A 24,653-nucleotide genomic window follows, 5' to 3' on the forward strand; every position below is an offset into this window, starting at 1 on the left:
TCATTCAATTGTGCACTTCTAAGTCTTCGTCCACTCAGTACTGTTTGCATGTTTTTATTTTAATTCTTTCTCTAAAATGTTATTTAGCATGTGGCTTCATGCCATTGCTCTCCACAATCATGCATTGAATTTTTCTATCCTTGCATAATACTTCTCCATATATATAGCATGTGCGCACATGGTTCATTAGGCCTGATATAGTGTGTGAGGTAAAACAAAGATGATGTGACATATGCATTTACCAATCACACGTGCATAAATCTAATAATATGGCGTGTGGCCTATATTAATGGCACATAAACCCATATTGTGGGCTTACGTGCTTTATGTACCATCATTCCCTTGCAGCGTGTGTGTTGGTTTCCTTTTATAACACAACGAACTCCATATTTTACGGTGAAGAGCGTTCTCATGGCAAGCACAAAATCTGTAAGTGAGGCAGAAAAGGAGACGGAGAAGGAGATAAGTGAAGATGTAGAATATATAAGTCTTCCAAACTCCCCATACTATACTCCAGGTGATCATTTTTCTGAACAAACGGCAACATTAACAACTATCGAGAACGCCCCAGTAACGTCAGAGACAACAATCCAAAGCAAAACAACTGACCCGGAGAAGGATGATAGTACCGCTGAGAGTACCAAAAAGGAGGTGTCCACTAGCGCTTAGGCTTATAATGGCATGTGCCCTCATGCCATTTACTTGATCACCAAATACCTTTTTCCCTTTGCACTAGTATATCTTAATACCGGTCTGAGAAATAGAATGGCATGCCCTCAGGCCTTTTACTAAATCACCTTTGAAAGAAATGCAAGCCTCTATGTCGTAAATAAAAGGTACTAGAGAAATTCCTTAATAATATGAATGTTATTTAGTTTTATGAAAATACACTAAGGGTCAAATGAGTTAAATGACTTCTCCAGACTAGCAATGCCTCTTGCTACACCTTCACAATTAGATTCGTTAGAAAAAGATAACATTGAATAATATCTAAATATTCTCACCATTAAGTTATATGTCTGGCTAATAGGAATGATGTTCATCTTGGAAAGCTCACCACACGCTCAATGAACAAACAAATAGTGTGTGCGCGCATGCCATCGCTCTTCTTTAGCTTCAGATTTGGCTTGTTCACCTTGACAATGAGATTTATTATACAACCAGATGGACTCAATTTGGACACAAAGTCACCGCGCTAGTCACCATGCCCCAGATATGTCTAGCCCCTGGACAAAAAACATATAATTTCACGTCATTTTCAAATACTTGAAAATTTATACCTAGTCCCATTTTACTGAATAAATCCCACTTTAACGAAATAGAGAATAATAGATGAGTCTGTTGCGTTCCGCATAGCTCGTTTTCTCTTTCGTTGGCAACTCACCTCTCTGGTGAGCTTCCCGTGCCTCTAGATTCCTCAGCAACACTTCTTGTGCTAGACCATCGTTCTCATATGCTGTCCGCACATCGTCCCAGAAGGTTGTTGTTGTGCTCGATATCGCCAACCTCAAGCTCACTTTTTGACTTAGCGCATCCGCCATAATGTTGCTCTTCCCAAGCTTGTACAGAATCTCGCAATCAAACTCAGCCAAGGCATTGGCCCACTGACCTTGTTTCCCTCTTAGATCGGGTTGTGACAAGAAGTGTTTCGTTGCCACATTGTCCGTATAAACCTTGAAGTGTCTCCCAAGGTAGTGTCGCCACTCCTTGAGCGCCTTGACCACCACAAACAATTCTTTCTCGTGGGCAGGCCACTTCCTTTGAGCCTTGTCCAACTTCTTCGAGAAGAACGCTACTGGATGGTTGTCTCTCGTGGACACCAGGTTTAAGCAGGATTCTTTGGCCTTGCTTTGCCCTACCTTTAGATCCTGAGCCTCCACCCTAGATCTTCTTCCTTGGGCATTCGCCAGTACCACAAGGTTTCTACCTTGTCCATGCAAGGCTACCATGAACCGATTGAACCAGTCCATTCTGAAGATTATGTCAAATCCCGCCATGTCCAACACGGTGAAATCCATATCCACTTTCCATGTCCCTACTTCGACTCTCGCTTGTCGAAGTACCTCATCGGTGCTTTGGCTACCTTGAACAAACTCTATAGTCCTTGGTTCGCCTAGCTGCTGCACCGTTAGTCCGGCTTGCCGGACTATGTCTGCAGCCACAAAATTATCCGAAGCACCCATGTCAATAAGGATCTTAACAAAGCTACCTCCGAGCTTTCCTCGGAGGGCTAGTAGATGTCGCGAACGACTCTCTACCAAAGTTGCTCGTGTAATGAGTAACTTTGAGTTAGGCTGGATCACATACCTCAGTTTGGACTTCACCCGATTTGATGGCCATATTGGCTCTGGCCTTCTTCGAGTAGGGACATTCCCTTGAAAAGTGTCCCGCTTCACCGCAGTTGTAGCATACGTTGTTTCCCATGCTGCTATACAACTTGACCTTCTTATTCGTGGGTTTGTCTCTTTTCGCTTGACTCCCCCACGTACTCGCTCGCTGGCCACCGGATTTGCCTTTCCGGAACCCCGAGGACTCATTCTTAGAGAAACTCTTCTTGAATTTCCCTCTGCTAAATGTTCCCCTTGGTTTGGCCCCTTTGCTAAACGTGGATCCCGACCCCATCGTGTTCCCCTTTTGCAGGTTATCGTTGAAATGCACCTTGATGGCCGCATCCAACGCTTCCTTGTAGTTGGTCTGGTTCCACCGCATCACTTCACCGCGAGCCCAGGTTTGCAAACCTGATATGAAGGCATGGAACACATCCATATCCCCCATGTCCGTGACAAGTATTCTCTTTGCCATAAACCCATTCACATACTCCTAAATGGTTCCGGTCTACTTCAGCTTACTCAGCTCGTCCCTTAGATGCAGAGTAGCATTCGGAGGAACGTAAGTTGTGCGGATCCTCGCCTTCATCATTTCCCAAGTGGCCACCGGTCCTTCATTGGCCTCTATCGTTCTCCACCAAGACTTGGCATTATTTGCCAAGTATGGTTTTGCACATGGGACCTTCTCCGAGCTCGGTAACCGCAATGCTCGGAAGTAGTCCTCCATATCGTAAAACCAATCCTCTACCACCTTATAGTTGTTCACTCCCTTGAAGACCGGTGGGGGCTTTGGTTTGTACTTGGGAACTGCCTGAGGGACTGATTCCACTTCGGTCTGTTCGACCTTGTTTGGTTTTGCCTCAGTCCCTGCCGAAGGGTCCACACCTTTTGCGCTACTAGCATCCGCAGTCTTTCGCTTTTTCTTCCACTTCTCGTCACGCTTTAGCTTCCATACGAGAGTCTTTATCATGGCATTGGTTTGTGCCAATTGTCCTTCTAGAACGTCCAATCGAGCCTTGGACGACCGAACCTCGCCACCGGACTCCTGTTTGGAAGTTTCCTCACTAGAGTCCTCCTCATGCAAGGATTCCTCATCCATAGCCTCTTGTTCGACCGGAGGCTCCAGCTCTGGCGGAGGTTCTGTCTCCGCCTGGGTTCGCTTACGCCCTGCCTTTGCCATCTCCCAGCAATCCGCCTCTATCCTTGGCTAAACCTGAGGAAAAGGCTCCGATACCAAATTGTAAGCCACAAATTTTTCCTTTCCAATTTGCCAGCTTACCTCGTCTATCCGGCCAACTCTACCTTGGCTTGTGCTAAGTTCCCTCGCCAAGGTTCTCGCCTATGGTACCAACTCCTACTTGGTCCTACTTGGTTTCAGCTACTCACTACACGAGCAATGGAGTGTTAGCCATCCATCTACGGATTCCCAAATCTCTCCCAATCCCCCTCCCCGGGTTAGACTGGACTTAAGGTTCGGCTACACTCCCTGCAGGCACAAGCAGCCAAGCACACCAAGCCTCCAGATTCCTAACACCCCTTGGTACCACAAGACTTGATCATGGGACCCTCTAAATCCCAAGCCTTGGGTGCAGCACTTGCTTCGGGACGTCGGGGCAAAACACCGTGGCCTAACGGCCCGGTATGGGTACCTCTACCCCCCCCACTTCCATCCTGAAGGGAAGGCCCAAGCCCCTAGGAAGGGCGAGGACCAATGAGCCACAAGGTACTCAAGTGGGGCACCACTCCACATGAGCCGGGAGCACCGCAGTCGGTTTCCCTTTCAGGAGTGGGAGCTGCTCTTGAGCACTTCCTTGGGTGGCCCCTCCGGCACCACCCAAGCCCATGCTCACTCCCACCCAAGGCCCCTCGGCCCCAATCTCAACCTCAAGTCAGTTTGGAAGCACCACTGGAGAGTTCCATCAAGACTGGTTCCTGGACCTCCCTATCCCTACTATACTTTTGGAACCCTTTGCAGCCCCCCCCCCCGCCCCCCCCCCCCTGGGAGACGCACGCTTTGGGCTTTCACCCCTTGAGCTGTATTAGTATTTGGACTTAGTCTCAGAATCGATCTCGGACTCGATCTCGGACCCGACTTTGGACTCGGTCTCGGACTCGATTTCGGACTTGATCTTGGACCTGATCTCAGACTCGACTTTGGACTCGACCTCGGACTCAATCTTGGACCCGATTTGGATCTCAGACTCTGTCTCGAACTCGGTCTCAAACTCGGTCTCGAACTCGGTCTCCGATTCGGCCTCGGCTCGATCCCGGACTCTATCTCAAACTCAGTCTCTGAGTCAGTCTTGGACTTGATCTTCGACTCGGTCCCATCCGATGAACTCTTTGTCATTTCGGTCATGCTTTCGGGGATCCTTTAGCCTACGACATCACGAGGAGTCGGTTCCTTACACATATGTCTTCTTACCCCCAAAATGACTGACCTCTGGACGATCATGATAGTGGAATAAAACTTGAGTAATTAGCACATCCACCCATAGCAAATACACATGGCCATTTTAGTAAAGAATCCCATCCACCAATGAGAAAGGTGCTTCCATCTGGGCTTGCAATGAGACCACCTCAGCATTCTGAGCCTAAGCACGCTCAACCAACTGCCCAAATTCGCTGACCATTTTACTCAAATGATGACAAAACTGTGTTTGTAATGCCATCATATGGCAAACACGAGATAAAGCATCTGCCACCACATTCAATTTTCCTAGACGATGCTCAATAGGAAACTCCTTAAACTCCATAAGTTTGACCATCCAACGAGCTTGTCTAGTGTTCAACTCCTTCTGTATGAAAAGATATACAAGGGGTTTATGATCCATCAACACTGTGAACACTACACCATAAAGATAGTGCCACCACATCTGCAAAGCATGAACAATAGAGAATAACTCGTGTTCATATGTGGAATAGTGTTACTTCATGGGATTCAAAGTTCGACTCTCATATGTAATAGATTATCCCTCTTGCATGAAAACTCCTCCCAGTGCATAACCACGCGCATCACATGTCACTTCATAAAGTTTTGATGGATCAACAATGTGAAACACTGGAGCTTCACTTAACAATTGTTTCAATGCCACAAAACTATCCTCATGTGGCTTCTTCCACTCGAATGACACATTGTTGTGCAACAATTGTGTCAAAGGAATAGCTACCTCTGTAAACTTATGCTGAAAATGTCAACAATAATTAACCATACCAAGGAAACTGTGTAACTTAGCTACTGAAGTCGGTGTGGGCCAATTTTCCACCACAACCACCTTCCTTGGATCCATCTTAACACCCTTAGATGTCACAATATGGTTTAGATATTTCACCTCCGACTTTGCAAACTCACATTTGCTCTTCTTTGCATAAAGTTTGATGTCACGGAGTAACAAAAGAACCTTGCGCAAATGCATCTTATGCTCTTCCATATTCTTACTGAAAAAAAGAATATCATCCAAGAAAATCTTCATAAACTCATGGAGATAATGCCCAAAGACCTCAGTCATCAACCAAGTAAATTTGGCTGGTGCATTTGTCAAACCAAACAACATAACCGTAAACTCAAAATACCTGAAACTCGTATTAAATGACGTTTTGGAAATAAATGCATCATCCATAGCAATCTGATAATATCCACTCCTCAAATCAATCTTAACAAACATTCGTGCTTCACCAAGCTTGTCTAAGATATTATCCACATATGGCATCAGCATTTTGTCCTTCATGGTCTTTTTGTTCACAGCACGGTAATCAATACACATCTTCATTGAACCATCCTTCTTCTTCACAAGCAAAACAAAAGCACCAAACGGAGACTTAATTGAATAAATCCAAACTTAAGTAACTCCTTGACTTGTTGTTAAACTTTTTGCTCCTCAGCATAATTCAATTGAAATGGATGCTGGTAAATTGGCTGCATCCCTGGCTCCAGCATAATCCCATACTCCACACCTCATAATGGAGGCAATCCATGAGGAATTTTAGAGGCAAAAACATTAGAGAACTCTTCGAGTATAGTCCGCACTGTTGGCTCTCCTCCACATGTGGCTTGGTCCCCCAAGTCATGAACAAACAGCAAGTAACTTGAAAATGTTTTTCCATTACGACAAACCCACTTCAAAGATGTAGCGGAGAGCATAACAATTAGGGGTTGAACTCCCTCTCCAAACCACATATCTTTAATGCCACCATACTCTAATGAGACACACTTAAGACTCCACTTTATTTCTAGATCCACCTTCACTAACCATGGCATCCCAAAAATGAGATCCATACAATGAAGATCTGTGAGATAAAAAGTCTCTATAAGTGTGGTTTTGCCAACCAACACTTCCAGCCCTTCTACACAAGTATCGAAATGCTGAGTAGAAGTAGTTGCACCTTCCACCATATATGGAAAAACTCTTCATGTCACCAGGCCATGCTCCTCAACAAACTTTGTGGAAACAAAGTTGTCATTGCTCCCACTGTCCAGTAAAATCCACACTGGACCGCCACAAAACACACCCTCTAACATTAAAGCTGATGTATGAGTGTCCTCGACCTTCATCTTGTTCCACACATAGTTAAGTTGATGAGAAATGATCAAAAGCCTCTTCCTCCAACCAGAATGGTCATCCCCATCATCCTTGCGCTGCAAAGTTTGCAACTTCTTAATATCTAATTTACCATCAATAGAAGGGCCATTCTTGTTGCTATGTTGTTTGCTATTCAGTTGTGAACAATCGGCTTTATAATATCCCTTGCCACAATAATGACAACCTTGTCTATAATTCTTCATAAAAAATTTCTACTTCTTTAACCCCTATGTACCCAAAGTAGCCACCATAGATTTCAACTTGTGATATTTATTCCCATCCTTGTGTCCACAATGATCATCATGATGATTCTCAACAGAAAGACTCCTTGAATGCTTGTGAGACTTATACTTGTCATTGTTAAGTCAATGAGCAGCATCAAAGAGCTCCTCCAAACTCTTTGTAGGCTAAAAATGACGCAAGTGTTGCTATATGCTCTCATTATGAAAGCCATCAATGAAGTAGGACTTGTTTTGATCTGGATCCTTCATTGGAACACGGCTAATCAAGCGAGTCAGCTTCTCAATATAGTCCCCAAGCTTCATTTTTCCTTACTGAAAACGTTGAAGTTCGGTGTGAGCATTCTCTACATCATAGTGAAGGGCAAAATGTAAACAAAAAGCAGCTTCAAACTCATCCATCGTAGACATTAGTGGTTTCTTATACGCAGCACAAAACTCCTCAAGCTAATTCCACCACCAAAGACCCACATCACGCAAAACCATTGGAATAGCCACTAAAGCCTTTGCATCTGGAGTTCCTCTAGCAGTCAAGAACTAGCTAGCCAAGTTAGACACTTATACACACCACCATCACCTAAAAAGGTTGGCATCTTAAGTCGATCTGCCAAGAAAGGCTTATTTGGAGTGCCACCACGACCAGCTTCGAGTGCCTTAACATGCTCACACAAGGTACCTATCATGCCATGCATCTTGTCTTGCATCTCTTGCTGATTTTTATTAAGGGCTTGTACCTTGTGCACAATATCTTCCATAGTCCAAACCTCTACAACTCTATTAACACTATTAGCAGCACCACCATCGACAATAAGATTCCAGCGTTCAGCTTAGTTAGCCATCACAACCAATGCCTCTTATACCAATGTTATAACCCAGCATAAAAAATCAACAATTTAGTCTTCTTAAACTAAATTACACCTCCTTTTGAGGTTCTTCACTGCCCAACCACCCCCAAGCTACCTCAAAAGCTCCTTCTCAAGTTCCTTACCCTAACATACCTTTATAAACCCTTGAGCCTCCCTTTGACCGACCTTGACCACGTGGTCAATAACAAATTGCCACACTTTGTTGTAATATATCCCCAACATTAGCACTCAAAACATTGAGGTCTTCTACCATACCCTTGATCTCCATCCCCAAACACAAGCATGCTTACTATAGTAGTTTCCATGATCATTATAACCACCTAAAGTAATTGCCATTTGCTCTTCAAATGTTAAAAGAGAATTCTCTAGGTTGAGATAAGCCATCCATATGTTCATCTTTTCCATTTCTTCTCGATAAATTATCTTTTCCAATGCCCTATAAAAAAGAGCTTGGATTGTAACATCTAAAGAAAAATAGAATCAAATGCGAGTAGAGTGTTACCTTTCAGCCACTGCTCGCACCTTGTCCAGGTCCGCAAGACACAACCAATAAGCCATGCATTTGATTCACACGTAGCTACTATTTGGTGACGCTGCTACAAGCCTTTCAAAGTCGTCCTTGGTCTCTGGAGGCTGGTCCTTCTGTAATAACTTCTCTTTTGCTGCAGCCTCCCTGTTGAGAAGCAGGACATGAGAAGAGTAAATATAAACAAGAAGTAACTCTGCTCTTTCAAGTCAATTGGCACTGTATCCTCAACGTCTTTGTTGAGAGTGGATCGACATGCATAGCTGTGGGAATCGTTTTGATGCCAGATCCAAGTAGTCCTCCTCCTCCCTCTCATCATTATCCATGAGCACATTTGTGTTCGAAGGCTCTTCACTTATAGCTTCTTCCTCCATCGTCTCGATGCCATCCTCAGGGGTCAGATATGATGCTTTCATTCCAAGAGATATACGTTTGGTTTCCGCATCAACCTGTAGAGGGAAATCATAACCCTGTGGTTTTACTAAAGCTTTCGTTCTCACCTTTAGAATCTTTACTTGAACCCATTGGCCAACTTTGTAAAGTGTTGACAAGTCTTGAATAAAATCGTAAAACACTTCAGAGACATGACACAAGCAACCTGGAGCACAGACTAAGAACTTGAAACCAAGATAGAGAGAGAGCTTACCACATCGCTCTCGGCAAGGCTGATGAAGATCCCAAATGCTTCAATGTTGTGTATGCGGCCACTAACGATCTCTCCAGCACCAAACTTCTTCCAGCCACTTGAATCTTGTGACGTTGTTGCCGTCAAAGACATTTCAATGTGCCCAGACAATGGCTCAATGCTTAAAATTCTGACGAAGAAGAAGATATCAGCAAACACTTCCATACGGAGAAAAGTTCATACCTTCCCGATATCACCTTGCCTGGTGGAAACATTTCTGCAGGGTTTTGTACAAACGAGTTCGATAGGTTCTTCAGTTGAATTCTAGCTTCAAGTGAAGGTGACAGGACCACAAAAAAACCTTTCTCCGTCACATTCTTGACAAAACCCTGCAACACAAAAACAAGTCACGTCCACAGCATGCAAGGTTTCTGCTTACTTGCACTTCATATCTTGCTTAAGTTCTAACACGGAATTGACAATACGAGCACTGGATGCAGAGTCAAAAAAATTTAATGCAAATCTCGGAAGTAGTGTTTGATAGCTTGGAAGGGACTCAAAACCACCACGTCCACCAACTTACTGAAAGTTCCAAGCCCATCTTTCCCCTCCCTGGTCGTTTTAAATCCAAGACCCTGCACCTTACGAACTGTCCCTCTGTAAATAAACTGGTTGGGTCATCAATCCATGTATCGTTACATGAACTTTTCCGAAACTTTCCCATCTGCCTTGCACAGTATGTCCACCAACACCAGCAAAAACTTGTGTGATTCGTTGGCTTAACAGGTCGCCTTTCTTGAATTGTTCGTCACTTGCTTTCGGGTGTAGAGACAAATCCACTTGCTTCCTTTCGTGGTTAACACTTCTTATATGGCACTGGAACAGGTCACCTACTTTGAAGTGCTCTTTAAAAATCGTTCAAGCTCCGAGGGATCGTCAGACGTGTCCAGTATTAAAAGGCAGCCTTTAAGATGGGGTGAGAGGACTAGCCATGCCCAGTTGTCCTTTACTTCTTGAACGTATCTGATAACCGACTGTTCAATGGTTACGGTCTCGAAGGTAATCACTGAGCATGCAGCATCGTTTCCTGCAAGTCATGATAAGTAAGCTAATTCAAAGGGCCACCATACAGACCTGCAAGCTCAGATGGACGTAGAGATAAATCCAAAGTGGCAGCATTTCTGTGCTTTCTGCTGGTTTTGCGTTTTGAAAGGATTTTAGCTCGAACAGTCTGCTCAACACTGTATTTTTTTAATGGGTTCCCTTCTTCATAATGATCAAGACATTTGAGGAGTTAAAAGACAGACTGGAAAACAGAAACGAACCTCTGTAATGTGCACATTCCCACGTAAGGAGCAGTGGCTGTCCATCGGACAGGGCTTGTTTGCCAGTCCTAGAACTATTGAGTGTTGCAGCCTCCATGAGGCGATTTCTTGGGTGATTTGTGCCCTGTGCAGTATGAGAAAGAAGCGACGATTCACAGAAGAATTCTAGAAACATGGAGCTCAATCTTGGAAATGTGATCATGAGCATAGCAGGAAGTTTTGAGCAAGAGGACCTTGGTCTCTTGGAATGCAATGGTCACTGCAAATGCCTAGAATGGGTGTCTTTTGAAAGTGCTTAAGCTGTTGGATTTCATTCCGGCACCTTTTGTGAATGCATTGATCACCACCCATGGCAGATCAAGGATCCTAGCTCAAGCAAGAAACATGTTTGATCAAATCTTGTGCAAAACTGTGAGCTCCTGATCACCCCCATGATCTAACTGTAAGCCCAGTAAGGACAATCCAGCAAAACCTTATTAAATCTTTGCATAACTTACCTTTATCAGTGTCTTAGCGACACCAGCCTAACAAGCAAGATCCAGGAGAACTTTTGTATCAAACACTACAGCCACTTGATTATATTGTTGCCCATTGCATGGAGAAGAAGCTCAAACTTCTTCTATCACTGTGATACTCTACTATGAGGAGCAAGTAAAAAGTTCCTTGTTTTCTGTTTATGGACATGCTATAAAGACAAACACATCAGACTACTAAAAAAAAAGTGAACTTTTGACTAGTAATAATGTTCTCAAAGGAAAGTAAAGTGAGTACATCATATAAATTTTTTATTTATGTAAAAATTGACAATATCAAAGCAAACCAAACATTGTTGCATAGTGCAATGCAGAAAATTATATCTATTTGAGTTCGGCTAAGGTTAGTTAGTGTAGATGGTATTGTGTAGCAACTCTTATTTTCCTCTCGTGCCCAACTCCTCTAGTGGCTCTTACTTTCCTCCAATGCAACATATCTCCTCCCTCCAACACTCTTCCTGTAGCAACTCTCCTCCATGTCCTCTAGTTCTCCTCCTGCAACAACTCTCTTCCACATTGTACTTTTGCCAATCCTACTCTTGGATTTTTCAGTTTTTTTTTATTTTCATCAAATCGTTCTTTCTCACCCTCTAGCTCCTCCAAAACCCTTTGTGCATTGAGTCTCCTCCAGCTCCTCCAGCACTCCTCCTATAGCAGCTCTCCAGCTCCTCCAGCACTTCTCCTGCAACAGCTCTCCTCCAACTCCTCTAGCACTCCTCCTACAACAGCTCTCCTCTAGCTCCTCTAGTAGATGGCTATGCCACGGCTAAGGCCAGCCAAGGTAGTGCTAGCCATGGCCGAGACCTTGTGCCACCATGGCTGTGCTTGCTATGGGCCATTGGTGGTGTAACTTTGGCCCTAGCTGTATGGTTATAGATACCACAGCCAAGGACAATCAAGGCAATCAAGGTTGCCAGTGGTTGTGGTAAGCTTGGCAAAACATTATCTTTTATGTTGAGAAAGGACCAATTCGCACGTTTATTTAGTGAAAAAAAACTTAAGCGACCCACTTTAAGAATTGGGTTCGCACATTGAAAAAATTTGTGTTGCAAAGTAAACTTATAAGGACTTTTGCATTCGCACATGTCTTAGATTTAAGTGGAAAAACACCCTCGGATTCGCACTTAAAAACAATGCATTCGAACACTTAAAATTCACTTAATTCAAAATTTGAAATTTGAAATTCAAATTCAAATGTTTAGGATTATATCCCGGCAAATTTCAAAGCAAACACGAACGCCACTGGCAAAGACAGAGGAAAAACGTGAGGTTCTCTCTAACCTCTTTCGCATCCTCTGGACTGTGCAACTCCTCACGAGGCTCCCCTTCCGCTTGCTCGGGATCACTGTAATCGACAAAGAGGTCCTGGGCGTTGAGCCTTTTCACCTCTTTCCCCGAAGATCAGTCTCCCCAACATTAATCAAGAAATTGTGCAAGATGCAACAACTCTTGATGATGTTGGGAAGGTACTTTGGCTGGATCCTTTGTTTTTGATCCAAGCATCTGAACTTCATTTTAAGAAGTCCAAATACTTGCTCAATAACAATCCGAGCAAGGTGGTGATGAAGGTTGAAAGCTGCCTTGGATGGTGTTGGGTTCAGAGCTGAGCAACAACCAAAACAAGTGAACCAAAGAAAGTAGAATGAAGAAGACTTACTTGTGTGTGGAATCATCAGATGCTGCTGGAGTTGGTACCCTTTGTCCCCCACTAGGTATGGCTTGATCCTATCATCATATGCTAACACCACGGGCGATGTCAGCAGCTCCCTTGCTACAATCTTTTTCCTGAGGGTTGAATTACGAAAAACCCTCATGTCGTGGACGCGTCCTGAAAGCAAAAAGAACATTTTAGAACTATCCACAACACACAAAGAAACATACCTGGCCACCCAGCGTAGACACTGAGGACTCTTCTGGGCATCACAAACCCCTTGCAAGATGACAGAGTACCGCTGCTTCCTGTTGTAGTAGCTCTCACCTGATGATCTCGGAGTACAGTCGATCGCCCCAGCAACATTAGGCAGTCAGGTTCCTATTGGTCATCAAAACTTATAACAATCCAAATAACATAAGAAAATGTACCTGTCACTTGTCGAAAGCCAGCAGCAACAGCTCGAACCTCCTTGGCGGTTGAAGGAAAATGAATCTTGTACCTGAGGCACTTGACAATCACTGCAGTGGTGTCCATGACAATCTCATGAGCTGTGGACTTCCCAATGCCGAACTTGTCCACCAGATCCAAATAATCTGTGTTCTTGAAAAGCTTGTACAAAGTCACCCCCAGTCGAACATCCACTGACACCGCACTCCTCCAACCTTGCTTCCGGATCTCACTCTCCAGCATGCCACAAATGGTGAAGAAGGTCCTCTTCTCCATCTGAAGTTTCCTCTTCCACCTAGGTGGTGACATTTTGAGGCTTCACCCACCACAGGCCGATGCAAAACCTCCTCCCAATCACAGCCCGACAAACCTCAAGTTCACGGTCTTCTTCCCTCTTGTCATCCGCAATGTGCATGAAAGCTTAAGCAACAAAACCTAATTGAAGAAAAGTCGCCAAACCCTAACCTAAGAATCTTCTCGAATATTTCCGGAATAATTTTTAACAACTTCCCTTAAAATAAAATGACCCCCACCTTAGATTTGGTCGGGGTTTTTGAAAATTACTTAGGAATTCTCTAAATTCGCTTTTTTTTTTTTGTGCGAATCCAAAATACTAATAATTTTCCCATAAAAAATAAGGGTAAGTACATTACTTTAGCTTAAGTTATTGTGCAAATAAATTTTGAACTTTAATTTTCGGGTAACTCACAGTCATGCAAGAGCAGAGAAACAAATCGGGATTTCTAGGGTATGCGTGCGGCGCTAGGGTTTGTGCGGTGTGTGTGTCATTTCTCAACAATCTCATGCAGTGGAAATCGTTTTTCAGGGATCCCACTTTCTGGTGGGACAACAGGTTCAAGAAGAAAAACAAGTTCTTCTCACCCGGATTTCAAACATGTTTCTACCGGAGAGAGCCTGTGGATCGCCAACAGGGAAACACCAACCTGGGTCTCTGCAAAACTCGAGTCGCTCGCTGACCCAGCTGTAGGTAAGGCCACCACGGTCCGCTACAAATCTCCACATACCCCACCTGTAGCTGGTGATGAACGGGTGAGTTTAGGGAGGCTGGTACACCGCGTGAGAGACTCAGCTGAGAGCAGATCCCTTTCTTTGGGAAAACAAGCCCATGAAGCTGTGCTCAAGAGTGATGAGCACAAAAGCAACATCTACTTGTTGACGGGATTGATCGATATGTACTGCAAGTGTGGCGAGCTTGAGGAGGCTCGCAAGATTTTCGACTCCATGGGAACCCGGAGTGTTGTGTCCTACAACGCGATCATCCAGGGCTGCGGCTCGAACGGGCAAGCTGAACTTGCTCTGGAGTACTACTCTGCCCTGAGAGCTTGTACCACCATTCAACCCAACGATCGGACACATGTCGCGGTGATCAGCGCCTGCTCCAGACTTGCTACCGAATCCAGCGAGAAGAGGGAGAGAGCTCTACGCATTGGGATGGAGATCCATTCAATTCTCAGCAAAGAGAAGAAACAGGTAGATCTGTTCGTGGCGACTTGCCTGGTAGACATGTACTGCAAGTGTGGCGAGCTTGAGGAGGCTCGCAAGATTTTCCACTCCATGGGAACTCGGAGTGTTGTGTCCTACACCGTGATCATCAACGGCTGCAACTCGAACGGGCAAGCTGAACTTGCTCTGGAGTACTACTCTGCCCTGAGAGCTGATAACACCATTCAACCCGACGATCGGACTCATGTCGTGGTGATCAGCGCCTGCTCCACACTTGCTACCGAATCCAGCGAGAAGAGGAAGAGAGCTCTACGCGTCGGGATGGAGATCCATTCAATGCTGAGCAAGGAGAAGAAACAGGTAGATCTGTTCGTGGCGAATTGCCTGGTAGACATGTACTGCAAGTGTGGCAAGCTTGAGGAGGCTCGCAAGATTTTCCACTCCATGGGAACTCGGAGTGTTGTGTCCTACACCGCGATCATCCACGGCTGCGGCTTGAACGGGCAAGCTGAACTTGCTCTGGAGTACTACTCTGCCCTGAGAGCTTGTACCACCATTCAACCCAATGATCGGACTCATGTCGCGGTGATCAGCGCCTGCTCCAGACTTGCTACCGAATCCAGCGAGAAGAGGGAGAGAGCTCTACGCATCGGGATGGAGATCCATTCAATGCTGAGCAAGGAGAAGAAACAGGTAGATCTGTTCGTGGCTACTTGCCTGGTAGACATGTACTGCAAGTGTGGCGAGCTTGAGGAGGCTCGCAAGATTTTCCACTCCATGGGAACTCGGAGTGTTGTGTCCTACAACGCGATCATCCAGGGCTGCGGCTCGAACGGGCAAGCTGAACTTGCTCTGGAGTACTACTCTGCCCTGAGAACTGATAACACCATTCAACCGGACAATCGGACACATGTCGCGGTGATCAGCGCCTGCTCCACACTTGCTACCGAATCCAGCGAGAAGAGGGAGAGAGCTCTACGCATCGGGATGGAAGTCCATTCAGTACTGAGCAAGGAGAAGAAACATCTAGGTCTGTACATGGCGACTTGCCTGGTAGACATGTACTGCAAGTGTGGCGAGCTTGAGGAGGCTCGCAAGATTTTCCACTCCATGGGAACTCGGAGTGTTGTGTCCTACACCGCGATCATCCAGGGCTGCAACACGAACGGGCGAGCTGAACTTGCTCTGGAGTACTACTGTGCCCTGAGAGCTGATAACACCATTCAAGCTGATGCTTGCACCTACACCTGCGTCCTTGTTGCTTGCGGGAGTGTGATGGCGATCAAGCTCGGGAGGGAGATTCACCAGCTGGCGAAGCATAAAGGGCTGCTGAAAAACAATCCAGTTCTGGGCTCCAGCCTGGTGAGCTTCTACGGCAAATGTGGCGATGTTGATTCTGCTCAGGAAGCGTTTGACGAGTGCCGTGCTCGGGACGACACGGGTCTCTGGAACTCTCTCATACAGGCTTACACTCTCCAGGGCCGATCGATCGAGGCCTTGGAGCGTTTCTATTCCATGACTCAGGAGGAGGGCTGTAAAGCTGACGATGTGAGTTTTGTCTCGGTGTTGAACGCTTGCAGTCATGGTGGTCTGGTCGGGAAAGGAAGGCAGCTTCTGGATGAAATGCCCAAGCAGTATGGAGTCAAGCCACGTCTGGAGCATTATGTGTGCCTGATCGATATGCTCGGGCGAGCTAACCTCCTCGACGAAGCTGTGAGAGTTCTCAGAGCCATGCCTTTTGAACCGGATGCAGTGGTTTGGACGTCCCTGCTCGGAGCCTGCCGGAAGTGGAAGAATTACACGATCGGCAAACTCGCATTTGAGCGTCTTGTGGAGATGGATCCCAAGAGCGGCACGCCCTACGCATTGATGGCCAATATATTTGGAAACCTGGGGATGCTCAGTGAAAGGGCCGCTGTTGTGGAGAGAATGAGAGGTGAAGGCAGCTTCAGGGAGCCCGGGAGAAGCTGGTGGACGGATGTTAGCTCAGGAAAAGTGCATTCTTTTTCTGTCGGGGATAGGAGTCACTCACAGAGCGACGAGATTGCGGCCAAGCTCAAGCAATTGTTGCTGAGAATGAAAGAGGAGGGGTACACGAGCGATGTGATCAACGTTCTAAAAGTCATACCCGAGGAAGAGAAAGAGGATCACCTGTGCGGCCACAGTGAGAAGCTTGCGCTGGGGTGTGCTCTGGTGAACTCGCACCAGAAGGAGACCATCAGAATTGTGAAAAATTTCCGAGTTTGTGACGATTGCCATGCGGCCACTGCTCTCATCTCTAAGCTGGAAAAAAGGCTAATCATCTGCAAAGATGCCAGTCGGGTTCATGTGTTCCAGGATGGCAGATGTTCCTGTGACAACTACTTTTGAAAACATGTCAGTGCTCTTTCTTGCAGTTATCCCTGGTTTTAAACCCTCCGTGAGTCAAGTAGAAACATGGGCCGCTGAGTGAGCATGCCTCGTCAAAGTACCGCCGTCAACCTGAACTTCACGGAGAAAAAATTAACATTTAAAAGTTAAAACTATGCAAAAGGAGGATGACACGTTAAATTTCTTTTTGGGGAATGCTGACTAAACCTTCCAACAGGTGCCCCAAACAGAGCGCCCAGATTCAGATAATAAGCCTTAGTATGAAGACTTGCCAGTACCCAAACTCTTTGCTGATAGCAAGTACCGCATCATGTTCCGGGAGCAAGGTGATGGCGGCTTGCGGCATGACCAACTTTGGGTTTGTGCTCCTAGAGCACGTTGAAGACGTGTGGAAGCTGGTGACGATAGCATTTTTTTCTTGCGACATACTCACCAGTTCCTCGGCAACGTCTTCCTTCCAGATTTTTTGAGCTTGTCGTGAGTGGTGACCTGCTTGCTCTCTCCTGTGACGACTTCTTCCAGCCTCTGGTGCCCAACCTCAAGACTCTCTTGTGGGCCCTACACAGCATGTGTGTGTGTATCAACTAGCAGATGCACAAATCGTTGAGAATTAGCAACAAGCAGCTCTCGAGAAGCAGTATGCGTTTCTGGACACACCGACAAGCCGGGGCTCCTCGGGAGGAGTTGTGTATCATAGGCTTAGTACGTAGTGTACTAGTGTACATGTACATGTGTTTCAGCTAAATATAATGGGCCAAATACACCGAAGAAGTGTGTATAAGAAGAGTAGAAACAAATTAAGAAATGTAAATTAAGAAGTGCAAAAGAAATTAAAATAATTATTGTCCATCCTCATCAGTTTGCTGAAATTAAGTTGGATTCAATTCTTCCAGCTCCAAATATTTTTTAAGTTAATTAGTAGTAGAAAATAAGGAAAAAACAAACATTGAAAAAATAGTGTTTGATAATATCTTCTTTGCTTTTTTATTTTCGAAAGAAAAATAGTGGGGGAGTGCTGGTAAAGATATCTTGGCCGTTCATTGGTGGTTAATTAAATGAGCATGTTTAGAGATGTTTACAAGAGTTTAGCTCTGGACCAATTCGCACATATTAGTAAAAAGCTCGTGTTTTCTGTTTGTTCTTTTTCTAATTCTTTTCCTTTTTAAACTTTACAATGTCACAGCTTAATTGCAGCAGCTTAGATGTTTATTTATTTATTATTATTATTGTTAAAAAAATCTCTTTGATTTATATAGAAAGTGAGCCAGTTGCTCAAGAGCTGAAGAATCAGTACATGTATAATTTTCAGACAATCTTCTAACTGGCTGAACATCAGGTTTTTATGATTATTATTATTATTACTAACAACACGCACAAACATCCTAGAAATCCCAATTTGTTATTCTCTGCATTCATTTTTTATATGATCTGTTGCTGCATGCACTTAACTGTAGGTAGTCTTCAGTTCTTCAATATAATCTGCTAACTAAAAGATATCGATGCACTCAATACTCCAACTCGTTTGAGAATAATCCAAGGCCCACAGTACTGTGGCAACAATTTAGAACTACCTCCACCTTGAAGAGCTCACTGAGCTTTAGACAACTGAAGGAAAACCTTGTCTCCAACCTGAAACTGCTTGTGCTAATGATGCTCATCAGCCAACTCCTTTGCCTGGTGCACCTTAAGAGAAGCCAAGTTCATACCAACAGGGGACCAAGGTTGAAAGCCATACATTGCCATAAATGGAGCCATCTCAATAGCCGAATGGAAGGCACAGTTATGGGCAAACTCTAACAAAGGCAAGTACTTCTCCCAAATACCTTGCCTCTTCAGATGACCAACAAACGATCTCAGCATGTCTTCCAGCACCTAATTAACTCGTTTTGTTTGTCCATCTGACTGTGGATGCTCATGCTCAGCTTTGTCTCAAGCTTCTGGAACACCATTTGCCAAAACTCCAAAGTGAACATGGGATCCCGATCACTTACAACATCCTTAGGCAGCCCATAGAGACAAACAGCTGAGCAAAGTCAAAAGCTTTAGCATTCATCTTCACAAAGAAGAAGTGAGCCAACATCATCACACAATCCACAACAACCCAGATAGCATCATTGCTTTGAAGCGCCTACTATGAAACTCATAGAAAATGCTATCCCACTTCCGCTGAGGTTACCTATGGTAGAGACCTTCATGCCTCTGACAATCCATTGTGACCACCTGGCCGGTCTAACAACTGTGCACATACTTATCTGCACCTGATTTCATTCCAGGCCAAAATAAATGCGTCTCTACCAGAACACACGTCCTGGGGGAATTTCCGCCCACTCGAACCTTTCGGGGACACGCGGGGAGTGATAAAAAATCTCGTCGTTAATCCCAGAAGTAAGGAGGTAATGTGTAATCATGAGGAATGAAGGGTCGTCTTCAAGTCCTGAGGTTCGAGCCCCGGCCAAGCCACTTGGTGCAACAGACACTCTTACAAAATCCACTGTAAAAGAACATCATCTCTAGGAACCATAGCCCGATTCCTCTTGACTAGGAAACCATCTCGTACATCGAAGGGCATTGAAGTAAGCAAGCTCCTTAATTTCATCCAGCAAACCACTGGAGAGCTTCTGAAAGGAGTAGACAGTAAAAGTGGTTGTTTCTCCATTGTCTAGGATGGTGACCAGAGTCAAAGAGGACACTGAGCACTTGGCTATGCACAACTCATTGCACAAACAACTGTACAGCTCAGATGAGTTGATACAATTCTTCTTCACTCCTTCAGAAAGTTTAGTGACAGCAGTGTCAACTAGAACACGAGTAGATACATTCTCTCCTTGGTCCACACTTACACCCATGGCCTCACTAGGATCAGAAAGAGAAAAGGACTCATGAGCCATATCCTCTGAACACATAGACTCCATAGTGTGATCCTTAGCCTTCTACCACAAGTGGCTTATCACAAGCAAATATTTGTAGAATATACATGATTGCTTTAACCGCTCAAACACTTCTTGACACTTTCACCCCACACCAACTTAGCATGCTTGGTGGTGTTTTGAAGAATATCCACCAAAGGAGCAGCAATCAAGGAGAAGTCCTTCACAAACCGGCAAAAGACTCCCACCATACCAAGGAAACCCATGCACAGTAGGGGGAACAAGCTAGTCAATGACTATCTGAGTCTTTTGAGGATCTTCCTGCACACCATCTCATGGCACCACATGTCCGAGATAGGTGATCTCCTCCAAGAAGAACTCACGCTTTGACAGTTTAGAATACAGCTTGTTCTCCCTCAATAGCAGCAACATTTGCCTCACATGCATCTCATGTTCCTCCTTAGCCATAGAACATCATCAAAGTAGTACCTTGCACATGAGATTGCATAACTCTATCAAAAGAACCATTTGATAATAGTTAGCCTCGGCCATCATATGAAGCATCATCTTTGCTGTGTTAGAAAAGACTCCTTGAGCATTCCAAAGTTTCAAAATGAGATAATCAAAGGATCTCAGCTAGCAATAAGTTGTTCTAGCATGGTTAGTCTTTTTTTGATCAATTCTTCTTAGTTGATTTCATATTGTATTATCATTCATAGTGATGGAACGATGTACTCGAGTGGTGTCAAAGCTTCAAGGCCATAGGTGAGCTTAAATGGTGTTGAATTTGTTGAAACCTTATATGTGGTTTGATATGCCTATAGGGCATCGTAGATGTGATCGTTCTAGTCTTTCTAATTTATTTTCACGATTTTCATGAGGATGTTTTTGAGTGTCTTGTTTGTAGACTTTTCTTGACCATTGCCTTGAGGGTAGTACAGTGTTGAAGCCTTATGTTGAATAGTTAATTCTTGAGTCAGATACTTAATTCGTTGGTAGATGTTGCATTTTTTACAGAACTTGGCTTAGTTGTGCCAAAGTGTTGGCCACTAAAGTCTTGCTTGTAAAATTTTTCAAGCTGTGATTTCTTCAACAAAATGTCCTCTTATTTATCCACAAGAGGCTTCTTCAAATAGATCTTGTGTTTCTTCTGGGTTTGCACATCTTCTTAAAATGTTGTCTTTTGTTTGTACAGTCTTCTTCTCACAACTGAATATGGTTTTGTCCTCAAGACAAATTGCTTGTGCTTGTTGGAGGTTGAATATTAAGTTGGTATTGTTGCTGTTGTAAGGTAGTAGTAGATGTTGTCCATCTAGATTGGTGATGTGTGAATTAAAAGGATATTGGAGTCAAGAAAGTTGTCCATATTGTGTTTCGGTTGTTCATCAGTTGTAATACGGCTTAGGTGGTCGGCTTGTTCATGTTCTCTTTCAGGCTTCTCGAAGTTGTATTCTTGAAGTAGTAAGAACCATCATGCAATTCTGCCAGTGAGGATCGCTTTGTTGAGAATGTGAAAGAAGTTACTGAGTAGGTAGTGTCGAAACTTTTGGAGTGCGTAGATCATTTCTAGAGCTTCTTTCTCAGTTGTAGTGTAGTTCATTTCGGTTGAGTTGAGTCTTTGACTTCCATAATAGATTAGTTGGTATTTATGATCTTCTTGTTGTTGCAAAAGGATCGCTCTGAGGGCATAGTTGGAGGTGTCAACTTGGATGTTGAAGTCTTTGTTCTAGCTTGGTTGAGCAAGTATTGGAGCTTGGGTGAGGGAATTCTTGAGGTTGATAAAGGCATTTGTAAGCTTGATTCTTCTTGAGGAGTTCGGTGATGGGTTTTGCAATCTTAGCATAGTCTTTGATGAATCTTCAATGGTATCCCATCTTACTGAGGAATGATTGAAGGCTTGAAATGTTGAATGGATGTTGTCAAGACCCCCAAGAAGATCAAGACTAGAAAATGCAGAAGACAAAGAAAACAGTTAGTGGAGACGAAGAAAAAACCTTAGACTGGCGTTGATTCAGATTGTGGAGAAATGAATCAAGGCTAACCTAAATATACTATAGGTTGATAGAACTCCACCACTCTTGGATTGAGGATGGCCTAAATATAGCTGAGGTCAAGGAGGCGCCACATCATCATTAGGAATGTGGTTTGAGAATCAGGAATTGTACGGGAAATTAGAGAGTCAGGAATAGGGAAGTGTCTCAAGAGTCAAGAATGTGGTCTACGGGTCAGGAATCTGGCGAGAGTCAGGAATGTGGCAAGAATTGGGGGATTCCTGACAGCACCCCCTCCTCAAGAATGAGTGGAATAAGGACGTGAATGAGAACGAAGAGGAGGATGAGATGGGCATCAAGGGATGGGAGATAGAGAATGAAAAGAATGAGGACTGGGATGAGAAGGATAGCAATAATGGAAGTCCTGAACAAGGTTAGAAGAATGAATCAGGTTGTTTGTAGGTTCCCAAGTGCGTTCCTCAGGTCTGTAACCCTTCCAGTCTACCAAATAGTAGAGTTTACACTATGAGATCTTGGAATCAAGGATGTCCTAAACCCCGTGCTCAGACCCATTCTCGAGCTGCATTGGTGGAGGCAGAGGAATGACCTGATTTGGAATAGGACTGGGAATATAAGGCTCAAGGAGAGAGGAGTGAAAAATAGGGTGAATTTGATATGAGGAGGGAAGTGCAAGGCGATAAATGACAGGATTAATGATGGTAGTGATAGGGAAAGGACCAAGGCATTTGAAATTGAGTTTGGGACATGGCCTGGTGGTGGAGATATTTTGCCTGAGGAGCCAGAATTTATCCCCGATATTGTAAGGGGGACAATTCGAACAATGGACATTGGCAAATGTTTTGTGAGATTTCTGAGCACGATGGAGGTGGAAGGAGATGGAGTTGTGGATTTCTTGGAGGTTGGAGACAAATGCCTCAGAGCGGGGATTTGAATGAGAGGATTCATATGAACAAGGAAGTGAGAGATTAATTCGGGGATTTCGGACAGAGTTTGCAAAGAAAAGGGAAACTCGAAGGGAGGAGTGAATGGAGTTGTTATAGGAGAACTCAGTAAGGGGAAGGATATCGAACAAATCATCCTAATGATAGTCGATGAAGCACCTCAGGAATTGTTCCAATGTTTGAATCGTTCACTCGAACTATCCATCAGTTTGAGGATGATACGCCGAAGAGAAGTTGGCCTTCACTCCAAACAGTTGCAAGAAGCATTGCTAGAAATGAGAGATGAACTAAGGTCCCCAATCCAAAACCATATCTGTAGGAATCCCATGAAGTTGGAAAATTTCCATGAATATCAGTTTTGCCATGTCCTCCCTCAAAAAATCCTTGGTACACAGCAGGAAGTGCATCATCTTTGTGAAGTGATCCACCACGACTAAAATGCTATTGAAGCCTCTAGAACTCGGAAGATCACTCAAGAAATCCATGGAGATGGATTCCCAAGGACTTGAAGGGACAGGGAGGGAATGAAACAAACCTGAAGGAAGGTGGCAAGGTATCTTATTCCGGGTGCAAGTGTCATAGGAGGTAACAAAAGCTTTGATGTAGTTGTCCATGTGAGGCCACCAAAAATCCCATGCAACTAGCTCATAGGTTTTCACAATACCAAAGTGACCAACAGTCGGGCTATCGTGGCAAGTGTGAGACACAAAATCCCTAGGCCCCAAAGTGGAGCCGGAAGGGCGCCACATGGTAGTGGCCGGAGTGAGAGCCAAACGAGCGTAACACGTTTGGACCAAAAGCTCCGACTTGAAAAGTCAAGAGCGGGAGTGGAACTCCCAACGAAGTGCTCGAGGAACAAGCATGAAGCGAGCAAAAGGCGAGGCTCCAAAAAGGGACCCAAAAGGACCAACACATGACACGTGGGAGTGTCCGAGATGGAGTCCGAAGTGGAGTCCGAGGTGGACCCGAGTTGGAGTCCGAAGTGGAGTCCGAGATGGACTTGAGATGGACCCGAAATGGAGTCTGAGATGGAGTCCGAGATGGACCCGAGATGGACCCGAGATGGAGTCCGAGATGGAGTCCGAGATGGAGTCCGAGATGGACCCGAGATGGAGTCCGAGATGGAGTCCGAGATGGAGTCCGAGATGGACCCGAGATGGACCCGAAATGGAGTCCGAGATGGAGTCCGAGATGGACCCGAGATGGAGTCCGAGATGGACCCGAGATGGACCCGACATGGAGTCCGAGATGGAGTCCGAGATGGAGTCCGAAGTCGAGACCGAGACCGGGACCGAGACCGAGACCGAGACCGAGACCGAGATCGGGACCGAGACCGAGACCGAGGCCGAGGCCGAGACCGAGCCCGAGTCCGAGTCCGAGTCCGAGTCCGAGTCCGAGTCCGAGTCCGGAGCCTGAGAGGGTGAAAGCCCAAAGCGTTCGTCTCCCAGACCCTGGGGGGTTTGGTGAGCTCCAAAAGTATAGTAAGGGGGAGGACTGCAGTGGAGCCAGTTTGGCCAGGAAAGGCCAGTTTGGCCCAGGAAGGCCAGACCCAGTGTTGGGTGACGAACTGACCACTGGGAAGTCCAAGACTAGAGTGAATACGGACCGACAAGCGGGGTAGCTTGGTGAAGTGTTCAAGAGCCGGCTCTAGTTCCCCCGGGAGATCGACTGGCCGATGCTCCCAGTCCAAGTGTGGGTGGCACTACCTACTTGGATACCAGGCGTGGCTCAACGGAACCTCACTCTAAGCCCATGGCTAGAGCACCTAAAGGCGAAAGGCGGGGAGAGTACCCAGGTGGCTCGCGTAAGGCCACGGTGTTCCGAAATGTTGTCCCAAAGGCCTAGACTGTGGAAAGGAAGAGGAGCAGTCCTCTAGG

At 45.1% G+C, this 24,653-nt stretch overlaps 1 protein-coding gene across 1 annotated transcript; it reads left to right on the forward strand.

Annotated features, from left to right (window-relative positions):
- The first annotated feature begins 13,872 nt into the window (after positions 1-13,872).
- LOC112348167 (pentatricopeptide repeat-containing protein At4g02750-like) lies at positions 13,873-16,956 on the forward strand. Its single transcript, XM_024680264.1, has 3 exons — positions 13,873-14,315; positions 15,795-15,948; positions 16,066-16,956. Exons 1-3 carry the CDS (start codon positions 13,873-13,875, stop codon positions 16,954-16,956), a joined length of 1,488 nt encoding a protein of 495 aa, XP_024536032.1.
- The last annotated feature ends 7,697 nt before the right edge of the window (positions 16,957-24,653 follow it).

This window comes from Selaginella moellendorffii, unplaced genomic scaffold (genome assembly GCF_000143415.4).
Source record: "Selaginella moellendorffii unplaced genomic scaffold, v1.0 SELMOscaffold_27, whole genome shotgun sequence".
Classification (NCBI taxonomy): domain Eukaryota; kingdom Viridiplantae; phylum Streptophyta; class Lycopodiopsida; order Selaginellales; family Selaginellaceae; genus Selaginella; species Selaginella moellendorffii.